At 36.1% G+C, this 12,832-nt stretch overlaps 2 protein-coding genes across 3 annotated transcripts in view; both read left to right on the forward strand.

Moving 5' to 3' along the window:
• The window catches only part of RMDN1 (regulator of microtubule dynamics 1), a 43,369-nt gene that overhangs the window by 9,592 nt on the left and 20,945 nt on the right, over positions 1 to 12,832 (forward strand). For both annotated transcript variants that reach the window (XM_044245369.1, XM_044245367.1), the window contains exons 3-4: positions 6,765 to 6,861; positions 8,646 to 8,805. In XM_044245369.1, coding sequence (XP_044101304.1) covers positions 6,765 to 6,861; positions 8,646 to 8,805 — 257 coding nt within the window. The remainder of the gene's footprint in view (positions 1 to 6,764; positions 6,862 to 8,645; positions 8,806 to 12,832) is intronic.
• On the forward strand, positions 294 to 1,488 carry LOC122904467 (L-lactate dehydrogenase A-like 6A). The gene is given in 3 exon segments (XM_044245366.1): positions 294 to 991; positions 993 to 1,372; positions 1,375 to 1,488. Coding segments are annotated over 3 exon segments (1,116 nt in total). The 3' UTR covers positions 1,413 to 1,488.

The raw sequence follows: 12,832 nt of genomic DNA on the forward strand, positions 1-12,832 counted from the left end.
TTTCTTCAGAAGTGCTTTTATTTAAAATCACTGCAGTTTCAGTAAGTTAAAAAAACATTTTAAGGTGCTGGACCCTTGGGGGGCACTGCACGAACTGGGAGTGGGCTTGAGAACTGGGTGTGATCCCACAGTGGCATTCCCACTGGGTGCAGCAGTTCGTGCTGGGTGCAGCAGTCTGAGCTGGGGTGGGGAGGTAGTGCATTAAACTTTCAGCTGTTTTCTTACTTTGCATTTCAGAGAACTTTGTTGTGGCTTTCCTCCATTCCCTTCCTTCACCTCTTGAGCCAGCTGCTATGAGCTGGGCTGGGAGAGTCCTACGGGCAAGCAGGAGACTAGACCCTGTAGGAGCGAATGTCTTTTGCCTAGGGATGGTTTTGCGTTCCTGCCAGGTGGCATGCACCCCCCTAAGGGACAGTAGGTCCTTCATCCCGGTCTCCAAAATGGGAACTGTCAGGTGTGAATTTACTAAGAATTTAACTTCAGAGGAGACCATTTATCACAGTAAGATCTCTACTATAGGAACTGGATCAGTTGGCATAGCATGTGCTATCAGCATCTTACTAAAAGGCTTGAGTGATGAACTTGCCTTTGTGGATGCTGATGAAGGGAAAATGAAGGGTGAGACAGTGGATCTTCAACATGGCAGCTCTTTCATTAAAATGCCATATATTGTTTGCAGCATAGATTACCATGTCACTGCAAACTCCAACCTAGTGATTATGACAGCAGTTGTACACCCAGGAAAAGGAGAAACATGCTTTGATGTAGTTAAGAGAAATGTGTCCATCTTTAAATTAATGATTTCCAACATTACCTGGTTTAGTCCCCAGTGTAAAATGATAGTTGTTTCCAATCCAGTGGATATCTTAACTTATGTATCTTGGAAATTGAGTGCAATTCCCCAAAACCATGTTATTGGAAGTGGCCGTAATCTGGACACTGTCCGTTTCCATTTCTTTATTGGGCAAAGACTTAGTTTCCACTCCGAAAGCATGGATCCTTGGAGAACATGGAGACTCGGGTGTACATGTGTGGAGTGGAGTGAACATTGCTGGTATCCCCTTGAAGGATCTGAATTCAGATATAGGAACAGATAAAGATCCTGATGACTGGGAAAATGTCCACAGAGAAGTGATAACCTGTGGTTGTGAGATGATTAAAATGAAAGGTTATACTAATTGGGCTGTTTGCCTCTCTGTAGCTGACTTAACAGGAAACATTTTGAAGAATCTTAGGAGAGTGCATACAGTTTCCACTATAACGAAAGGCCTCTATGAAATAAATGAAGAAGTGTTTGTTAGTGTTCCTTGTATCCTGGGAGGGAATGGTATTGCAAACCATATTAAGATAAAGCTGACCCCTGAAGAGGAATCTGTTTGAGAAAGAGTGCAGAAAAACTTTGGGAAATTTAGAAAGAGAACAAGCTTTAAAGTTATTTAGAACCATCCTGAAGTTATTAAAGGAGAGATAGTGGTTGTAGGATTGTATATCAAACTTTTGATTGATTGATTGATTTGACAGACAGAGATCACAAGTAAGCAGAGAGGCGGGGGGGGGGCGGGGAGCAGACTCCCTGCTTAGCAGAAAGCCCAATGTGGGGCTTGATCCCCAGGACCCTGAGATCATGACCTGAGCTGAAGGCAGAGGCTTCAACCCACCAAGTCACCCAAGTGCCCCTGTATATCAAACTTCTGAATAAACTTGAATTCGTGTGTGTGTGTGGTTGCTATTTGGTCTACAAGAATGATGTATGTGTTTAGTGTGTTACAGAAATTCTGGTTCTTTTCAGCCAGTATATGCTAATTCTTTCATTCTGGCTGGCATATATATATTCATTTATATGCTTTTTAAAAAAAAGTTACAACTTCCTCTACAAATGTAAAAATAAAAGTTTATACAAACAATTCTAAATTTTAGTTCCAGTCCTAACTCCAGATGAAAACGTGATTTGACCTTAAAAAAATAAAATTTTAATATTCCAAGGTATAACTTATTCTGAAAACTAAACTGGCTTTATTATAGATTTTAAGGAAAATTGTCTTATATTACAAAATCCTTCCTGTGTTTTCAAGCATATTTTGAGCACTTAGAAAATAGATACAAAGAACAGAGTATGGATTTTGATTTATCTTGCTTTGATTTTTCTTTAGCTTTGTTTTCTTAAATAAAATGTCACTTTATAATTAGTTGATGGGCATGTCCATTATAATTTGTGCGACTAGGCCAAAGCCCTTGAAAAAACATTAGTTATTGATGTAATATAGAGATCAGATTTTTTTAAACTTAGAAAATGATCCATGTTTATAAAACTATAATTTCATCAATCCTTACAAGTTTTACTTTGGCATATATCTTGTCTCCTATTTGCTATACTGTGATCTTTATTTTTCATATTTTTTAGGAAATGGTCTTCAGATAATTTCGCTCATCAAAACTGCTTACTTCTCAGGGCGCCTGGGTGGCTCAGTGGATTGAAGCCTCTGCCTTTGGCTCAAGTCATGATCCTGAAAAAAAATTAAAAAATAAAACAAAACAACAAAAAACTGCTTACTTCTCTTTAGGGCTGTTTCATTATCATTGAGGCCAATTAAAACATTTTTTCCTTCTTCATTTATTGGGATACAATCATATTCTGAATCATTTTTAACAATTAAGGGCAAATACTTTTTTTTAAAAGATTTTATTTATTTATTTGACAGACAGAGATCACAAGTAGGCAGAGAGAGAGAGGAGGAAGCAGGCTCCCCGCGGAGCAGAGAGCCCCCATGTGGGGCTCCATCCCAGGACCCTGAGATAACCTGGGCTGAAGGCAGAGGTTTAACCCACTGAGCCACCCAGACGCCCGGGCATATACATATTTTTATTTTTAGCTAAGTTCAGCAAGGTTGCTGGATTCAAGGCAAACTATGTCTTAGGATTTTTTTTGGGGGGGGGTAATCATTTGTTTTTTTGATAGAGTGAACACAAGTAGGGGGAGTGGCAGGCAGAAGGAGAGGAGGGGAGAAGCAAACTCTCCTGCTGAGCAGGGAGCCTGGTGTGGGGCTCCATCCCAGGACCCAGAGATCATGACCTGAGCCAAAGGCACCCACTTAACTGACTGAGCCACCCAGGCGCCTCAAGGACATATGTATGTTTGACATTTCAATTGGTTGGTGTTGTGGGACTCTTTTAAAATGGTAATGTCTATATTTACCAAGGATAGGGCATATACCTACTTATCAGCCATAATTGAAAAACTCCAGTAGGAAGTTTTTCATTATTTCTTTAAAATAGACAAAATTCAAAGCACTTCAAGGTATGCCACTACAGTCACAGTACTTGTGTGTGTGTGTGAAAGTTCACTTGTAAAATGCCTAAAAGATAAATCAAGTGGCCCATCTTAAGTAAAGGTTCTTCATATAATCACTTCAGTTGACTCTTTTCGTACGCTTTCATTGATTCTGCTTTGATCAGTCTACAGACCTGGGGTGAGTGCTCCTTCTTCTGTATTCCTTTATAACTACTACAGGGCGTATCAAGAGGTGCTGCTTCTAATGCTCCTGAGACACAGTATTGTTGGTCTGAAAATTTGCCGTAAATTTTGATTATGTTGTTGCTACTTAGAGCCTTCTAGCATCAGAGAAAAATCCTCAAGTATCTGAAGAATCTAGATGCTCATTTTCTACTTTATAATTTCTATAGGGAGAAATTTCCAGAAGTAGAACAATTTTGCTTACTTTGAGGAGTATTTTTTTTTTGTCCAGATACATCTCACATGGCTGAGAGTACATAGAGCAAGAAAACAAGTAGACCAAAGTTTACTAACTGATGTCATATCAATGACATTTAAAAAAATTCTGATAATTACGATCTTGGGCATATTCATTTTAGGCTAAATTTAGATTTTGTACAGATGAATTAATGTCTCAGTTCATCTTGGGATATTCATTATTACATTTACTTTAAAAGTTTAGTCCATTTTAACAGTATGGTCTCTTTATGTCAGTAACATAGCTTATTTTTAAATATTTTCAGGAAAAGTACAGAGCATTAAACAAGTAAAAAAACCCCATACAGCTGATTTGCAGATATGAGTGGTCTACATGCTCCCATCTAGTACCTATGTGAGTTTGTAGTATCAGAGCAAGTGCATTTTTTCCTGGTAAGTTGCACACTGTATGGTTTTTGAAATTTCTATTTAAGAATCAAGGAAAAAGCCACATATTTAAAGCATAGATATTACAGCTTATGGTACTATGCTGTATAATAAAAAATAGATAAGTGATTTAAGATGTTAAGAAGGAATAGTATATACGAAAAGGATTTAAACTATTTTAAATTATTGACTTAATTTCTATATTTTTCTTTTAATTACGTGGGTGATGAGATGTAGCATTCCTTCATGTTAAGGACAGTAATCTCTATCACTCTTCTCAGAAAGTCAGAGAAGAGTCAATGAATAGAATTAAATGTAACTTTGTTATTTACACATACCATGTATACATTCAAATATGCCACATCAATATATTTAATATTGTATAAGCTTTCTGTCACAGCAGCTGTCATAAATTACCACAAACTTAATAACTTAGAACAACATAAATTTATTATCTTACAGTTCTATAGTTCAAAAGTCCAAAGTGGGTCCCACTGGATTAAAATCCACAAGTTGGCAAGGCTGTGTTGCAGGCTGTAGGGGAGAATCTTTTTCCTTGTTTTCAGTTTCTAGAGGTTTTCCACATTGCTTAGCTGAAGACCCATTTCCTCCATATTCCAGGCCAGTAATCATTTCACTCTGGCCTTGTTTTCATTGTTATACCTCCTCTGACTTCCTTCTTCTGCCTTCCTCTTCCACTTAGAAGGCCTCTTGTGATTATATTAGGCCCCCTGGCTAATCCAGGATCATTTCCTGTTTTAAGGTTGAATAGCCTTAATTCTAGTTACAAACTTAATTCCCCTTTCCCATGTAACCTGTATGCTTTCACAGGTTCTAGGGGTTAAGATGTAGACATTTTAGGGCCATTATTCTACCTACCACAAATACTGATGAAGAATGCTAAGATTACTGTTTTCTCTTTTTAAGAATCTTTGGGTTTATGGGGCATCTGGCTGGCTCAGTTGGTGTAGAGCATGCAATTCTTGATCTCTGGGTTGTAAGTTTGGCCCCAGGTTGAGTGTAGCGATAACTTAAAAAAATAAAATCTTAAAAAAAAAAAAGAAAACTTTGGGTTGTTAATAACCTTAATTTGGAGAATCAGCCACTGATAAAAATGTAAAATGAAATGGAAGCAAACCTAAGAAAATAAACCAGCCATATGAATATTGAACTATGACACCTAACCAGATTGAAGTAGGATTAAAGAAGAATTTGCTGTTGTCATTTTATTTTTATTTTTTTAAGATTTTATTTATTTAGGGGCACCTGGGTGGCTCAGTGGGTTAAGCCGCTGCCTTCGGCTCAGGTCATGATCTCAGGGTCCTGGGATCGAGTCCCATGTCGGGTCCTCTGCTCAGTGGGGAGCCTGCTTCTCTCTCTCTCTCTCTCTCTCTCTCTCTGCCTGCCTCTCCACCTACTTGTGATCTCTCTCTGTCAAATAAATAAATAAAAATCTTAAAAAAAAAAAAAGATTTTATTTATTTATTCATGAGAGAAAGAGAGGTGGAGGGAGAAGCAGACTCCCTGCAGATCAGGAAGCCCAATGCTGGACTCAGTCTTAGGACCCTGGGATCATGACCTGAGCCGAAGGCAGATGCCTAACTGACAGCCATCCTGGTGCCCTGTCATTTAATTTTTTTAAACTAGTTTTATAATTACATTATGATGTTAACTTAGTAAAAAGTACTTCATTTTACATAGTTGTTTAAAATTCAGAAGATTTTTTTTTCTGATCTAGCTTTAATTTTTCAAAAATTAAATTCAACCTGAAATATGCTGTTAGAGCATTACATTGTCTTAAAAAAATGTTTTATATATTTTGTAGTAATGTATAAATAAGTTAATTAGTTGGTTGGAGCAGAGTGCTAGTGAGGTAATTTCAGATGCTCTGTGTAATTAAATTAACCTAAGTTTTTGATGACAAATTTTTCTTTAAAGATTTTACTTATTTGAGTGAGAGAGTGGGAGAGTGCCTGCATGAGTGGGGAGGGGGGAAGGGAATTGAGGGAGAGGGGAGAAGCAGAATCCCCACTGAGCAGGGAACCCAACCATGACAACATGGGGCCTGATCCCAGGACCCTGAGATCATGACCTGAGCCAAAGGCAGCCACTTAACCAACTGAACCACGCAGGCACCTCTCAATGATAAATTTGACTCTTTTTCCATAATACTGATAAGTTAGGTCATAAAGAGAAATCTAATGAAATAGTATGGTGCAGTCCCTGCAAATTAATAATTTTCAGTGCTGGAAATGGATGTTATATCTCGTTATTTTCTGCAATGGAGGACAGTTAGCAACAACAACAAAGAGGTTGTGTGGAGGGTAAGGGTACCATAAATTCCTCACAAGAAATTCCGTCTTCATTTTTGAAAACATATCATATTTGATTTGTCCCACAATAAGTTTTCTAATTTTTTTAATTTTTGTGGTTTCAATAAGTCACTTATTGTGACCGCTTCATCTTTATCTCTACTACACTTACATCTAGATTCTTCAGAATTTCTGATCCTTATTTTTAGGTAATTTTTGTATCTAATTTCTTTTGCTTATATATGAAAATGTTTCTTAGATTTGTTGCCGTTTGGCTTGGGAAAGCCTACTTTATTGTGTCTTTGTTTCATTTTTAGTCTTCAGAGTTGAAGAAATTCTTGAGCAAGCAGACTACCTATATGAGAGTGGAGAAACAGAAAAACTTTATCAGTTGCTGACCCAATACAAGGAAAGGTAGGCAATGTATGATAAGCCTGGGCTTGCAGTTTCCTCAAAATCTATGTTATTTAACAATTAAAATGATTCCTGATGCTTGAAATTTTTATAATTTTTGAAGTTTTTACTGCAAAGTTTTTAGAGTTTAATTTATAGTATGTTTCTTATAGTAAATGATTCACAAGTGCCACATGTATCTCATCGATTTAGGAAAAGTGACTCTCCTTACTCATTTTTTCCATTTTGTTATTTTGCTTTGGATCATATGAGGTAGTTGTTGAATATATGGTTATCTATATTGTATATTTCTCATTTTTTTAAGTGAATTTCTTATTGACAGAAGATGTAAATGAATTAGGATGTTTGTGTGGCATCATTGTATGTGTATCACTTTAGAAGCAGGTTTTTAGAGAAACTAAAAATACCTTCTTTTTCTATTTTTAGTATTAGATTACATGGTATATAGATTTAGTATATAGATTACATTAGTCCAGAGTATCAGTGTGCAGTCAGTTTTTGGGAAAATGTAGGTGGAAGGAGATTCTGCCCGATAAAATAGGTTTAATAAGGCTAAATTGGCATTTCCAGAGCACAAATCTACCTAATCCTAAACTAAAAATGTTGTCATTTTCACCTTTCTTAGATTCCTAAGATCAGTTCTCTCTTCATGACCCATCAGTTTTGCTTCTTAAATGTCTATAGATCCACCTTTTCTTCTCCATTTTCCCCTTAGTTACTTGTAGTGTCATGTTTGGCATTTTATAGACAATTCAGTAATTACTTGAAAAGTGAGTTGTAAGATAGTTACTCCATCTTTATTTAATTATAAATACACTATTGCTACCTTTAGTTTCAAAATTTTATGTGAATACCGTTTTTTGTTAAATATATAATGGGCTTAAAGGCAAACCTTTAATAAAAAGGATAAAAAGGAGTTTTAATGTTTTTAAAAATATTTCTAACTCTTAATTGTGATTACTATTTTATTTATTAACCATTTCTTATCTTATATAAGTATATTCCTATGGAAATTCTTCAAGGAGTCTAGTGCCCTTCAAATATTTCCATGCATCATGGCATGGATGACACATTCAAATACAAGATTTATTTTGAGATTCTGTTATATTCAATCATTTATTTATTAACACATAATTACCGTACACCTATTATGTGCCAGTTACTATATTTGGGGCTAGGGATTTAGCAGTTTTGTTTTGTAGAGCATGACCTGCTCTCCAAAGTTTGTGGATTTTATGGTACTATCTGAGCCAGTTAGTGAATTGTCTGAAGTATCTCAAGCCTTAAGTTATATGTTGAATTTTGTAGTGCAAATATTTAAAGAATTCATTCTAAGGAAGTTAGTATTTTATTTATTTATTTAGAGATTTTATTTATTCATTTGAGAGAGAGTGAGAGAGCACAAGTAGGGGTTGGGGAGCAGCAGCAGAAGAGGGAGAAGCAGGAAGCCTGCATCCCAGGACCCTGGGATTATGATCTGAGCCAAAGGCAGACGTTTAACTGACTGAGCCACCCGGGTGCCCCAGGAAGTTAGTATTTTAGATGATATAGGAGAGTTAATATTTATGTATAATACCGGATATTTTGTAGGAAATTTTAGCAAATAAAGTTTTTATGTGAAAATACAACATTATGAATAATGGCTTTTGATACTGCTATATCTTCACTGACCTGAAAGACCGTTATGCATTCATTATTATTATTCATGTATTCATTAGTGATGTGACTTTTAACAGTTTCTAAATATGAGCTAAAATGGTTATTGTATATTTATTTCAAATTAGTGAAGATGCAGAGTTACTGTGGCGATTGGCACGGGCATCACGTGATATAGCTCAGCTTAGTGGGACCTCAGAAGAGGAGAAAAAACTCCTGATATATGAAGCCCTAGAGTATGCAAAAAGAGCACTAGAAAAAAATGAATCCAGTTTTGCAGCTCATAAGGTGAGGGGCTTAAAGTAATGCAACTGTTACCATGTGAGAGGTAGGTACATTGGTCTATACTTACTTATTATTCCTAATTTACAGAGGAAAGAAAATCTATTTTAAAGAAATTTATCTTTATAACATTTTTTCAAAAGGATGTAGTTTTTTTTCTTTGTATTCTTGAACATTTATTATATCTTCATTAGTGTGTTGATAAATTTCTTTTGTGAATGCTTATTTTTAAACGAAAATGTTAGTTGTTTCATGAATTGCCTATGTCTTTATTCCTAGTACTATAAGGATTTGACAAATGTTTACTCATTTTCCTTACATTATATATTTCCTTACATTATATATTTTGTATATTTTATATACAAATATACAATGTGTCAAGAAGAGAGTTGTCCCTCTAGGAACCTTGATTCCCCTTCAGCCAGAGCAAAAGGTGACTGCTTCATAGGCTTGTGGCTGCAAGTAGGACCCTGCAGTGGCCATCAGATCCCCTGTGGGGATTTCAGAGACCCTGAAGGAGGAAGGAGGAGGACTCTTGTCTGCACCGCTCTAGACAGTTCTCCACCTTTCTTCCTCCACTCACTGCCACTCAGGAACCGCTCACTCCAGTGGCCCAGGGGGAGTTCAGGGCAGACAAACCAGAGCTGCACACATGGTCCCTTCCCCTCCCAAGCTCTAAGACAGGCAGGGTGCCTGTCACCTGAGCCCTCTCCACCAGGGGCTCATTCTTCCTCTGGGGCTCTGGTGGAGGTGGGCATCCTCTGCCAGGCCCAGCACATGTGAAGAATGAATTCAGTGCCCAGTTCTTACTGTCAAGGTTTGATGTGGAGTCACAGCTGCAGTGATACATATTTTTATCAGCGCTTGTTTGGTTTTAAATAAAATGCACGCTATTTTATTACATTATATAGTACATTATATTTTTATATAGAGGTGAGAATAGAGCAGTTGGACAGCTAAGAACTAACTCTGCTAGTTCTTGAATTTCCTAACTGACTTAGAATGATGCTTTTCAATTGGCACTCTGGAGACACATGGGACATTATTGGTATTTTGTTATTAGGACATACTTTATGATGTTGGACTGTCCTCAGTAGATCTACCAAGTCATTGTGACAAGCAAATTTCATCTCCACCCATTTCCAAATGCTCCCTTTAGGGGCCGGTCTCCCTCAACACCCCACTAATACTGGTTTTTATTAAAAATAAAATAGATAAGGATTCTTTAAATTTGTTGAGATTTGTTTTATAGCCCAGAATATGGTCCATCTTGTTAAGTGTTCTTTGTACACATGAAAGGAATGTTTATTCAACTATTGTTGGGAGTATTTTATAAATCTCATTCAGGTCAGTTTCGTTAATGGTGTTGTTCTTTTGTACCATTTGTATCCTTTTGTATCCTTTATGATTTTCTATCTACTTGTTCTGTAAATTATTTAGAGACACATTGAAATGTCCAAGTATAATTGTAAGTTTGTCTGTTTCTTTGCAGACAGTTTGAATTCTCAATTCAATTTCATTTGTCTGAGTGTAGACCTGGTTGTTTTTGTGCCAGTATCACAGTGTCTTGATTACTATAGCTTTGTGATAAGTTTTGAAATAAGGAGCTGTGAGTCTTCTAGCTCTTCTTTTTCAAGATTGTTTTGACCATTCTGAGTTCCTTCAGTTTCCATACATATTTTAGGATCAGCTTGTAAATTTCTGCAGAAAAGCCAGTTGAGGTGTTTTGGTTTTTTTTTTTTTTTAAAGATTATTTATTTATTTATTTGACAGAGAGAAATCACAGGTAGGCAGAGAGGCAGGCAGAGAGAGAGAGAGAGGAGCAAGCAGGCTCCCTGCTGAGCAGAGAGCCCGATACGGGACTCGATCCCAGGATCCTGAGATCATGACCTGAGCCGAAGGCAGCGGCTTAACCCACTGAGCCACCCAGGCGCCCAGCCAGTTGAGTTTTTGATAGGGATTTTATTGAATCCGTAGGTTAGTTTGAGGAGTATTGCCATCCTAACAGCATTGTGTCTTCCTCCACAGATACATGTTGTCTGTTCATTTATTTAGATCTTTTTCTTCTTTCAACACTGTTTTGTAATTTTCAGTCTTCAAGTCTTGTACTTCTTTGGATTTAAATTTATTCTTTAAGTATTCTTTTTGATGCTATTGGAATTCTTGATATCATTTTCAGATTATTTATTGCTAGCATATAGAAGCGTAACTAATACTTGTATATTAATGTATATTAATTTTATGTCCTATAGCTTTGCTTAACTCCTTTATTGGTTCTATTGGTTGTTATGTAGATTACTTAGTTTTTTTCTATATTATCAACCTGTTTATAAATTATCCATAGTTTTTTTTCTTTTCCAACCTGGACACCTGATATTTCTTTATCTTGCTGAATTTCCCTGGCTAGAACTTCAGTACAGTGTTGAGTAGAAGTGACAAGAGTGAATATCTTTGTCTTGTCCCTGATTATAGGAGGGTAGCTATTAGGCTTTCACCATTTGCTATGATGTTAGCTGTGGGTTTTCCATAAATGCTCTTTATCGATTGAGAAAGTTCCCTTTCATTCGTAGTTGTTGAGTGTTTTTATCATGAAATGGATTTTTGTCAGATGCTTTTTTCTGTTTGCTGAGATGATCATGTTGGTTTTTCCCCCCTTCATTCTATTAATGTGGTATCTTGCATTAATTAATTTTCATATGGTAATCCACCCTTGTATTTTGGGATAAATCCCATGTGGTCATGTTGTGTAATCTTTTTCATTTGCTGCTGAATTCAAATTGCCATTATTTTGTTGAATTCTGCATCATAAGAGATACTACTCTTCAGTTCTTTTTTTTTTTCCTCTGATTTTATTGGGAAAGAATTGACATACATTATTATAAGTTTAAGGCATACAGCATGATGGTTTGGTTTGCGCATATTGTGAAATGATTACTACAGTAGGCTCAGCTGATGCCTATCTTCTAATATAGATGTGATAAAAAGGAAAGAAAGAAAAAAAATTTTTTCCCTCATGATGAGAACTCTTAGGGTTTATTCTCTTATGAACTTTCCTATTATATCATATTTCAGTATTAGCTGTAGTTTTCACATTGTACATTACATCCATAATACTATTCACCCTTGAACAACATGGGGAGAAGGGCGCTGATTCCTGTGCAGTTGAAAATCCACATAGAACTTTTGACTCTCCAAAAAACACAACTATAATAACCTGTTGACTGGAAGCTATTATAACAAATAGTCAGTACATATTTTGTATGTCTTACATACTGTATTCTTACAATAAAGTTACAAAAAAGAGACTACTCCAAAGGAAATGAAAAGGACCATAGATTTACATTACTATATTTCTCACAAGAAATCTGTGTATAAGTGGCTCTTGCATGGTTTAAATTTGTGTTGTTCAACTGTATTTATCTTATAACTGGAAGTTTGTACCTTCCTCCAATTCCTCCTCCCCCAGCTCTCTACCTCTGATAACCACAAGTCTTACAATTTTTTTTTTAAGATTCTACATGTAAATGGGATCATACAGTATTTTTATTTCACTTAGTATAATGCCTTCAGAGTCCCTCCATGTTGTTGCAAATGGCAGGATTTCCTTATTTTTTATGGTTGAATAATATTTCATTGTGTGTGTATGTGTGTGTATACATACAGCACAACTAATTTATCCATTTTGTTGATCTGTACTTAAGTTGTTTCCATTTTAGCTGTTGCAAACAAGCTATGAACATAGAGATGCAGATATTTTTTCAAGTAGGTGTTTTCATTTTTTGTTTTTTATAAATTCCAAATAGAATTGCTAGATCATATGGTAATTGTATTTTTAATTTTTGAGGATTGAGTATCCCAGTTTAGAATCTGAACAGTGCATAAGGGTTCCCCTTTCTCCACATCCACGCCAGCATTTGTCTCTTGATGGTGGACATTCTAACAGGGGTGAGGTGATACCTCATTGCTATTTTAATTTGCATTTCCTTAATGACTATTGATGTTGTGTATCTTCTGTTGGCCTTTCTAATATCTT

Source organism: Neovison vison, chromosome 4 (assembly GCF_020171115.1).
Source record: "Neovison vison isolate M4711 chromosome 4, ASM_NN_V1, whole genome shotgun sequence".
Lineage (NCBI taxonomy): Eukaryota > Metazoa > Chordata > Mammalia > Carnivora > Mustelidae > Neogale > Neogale vison.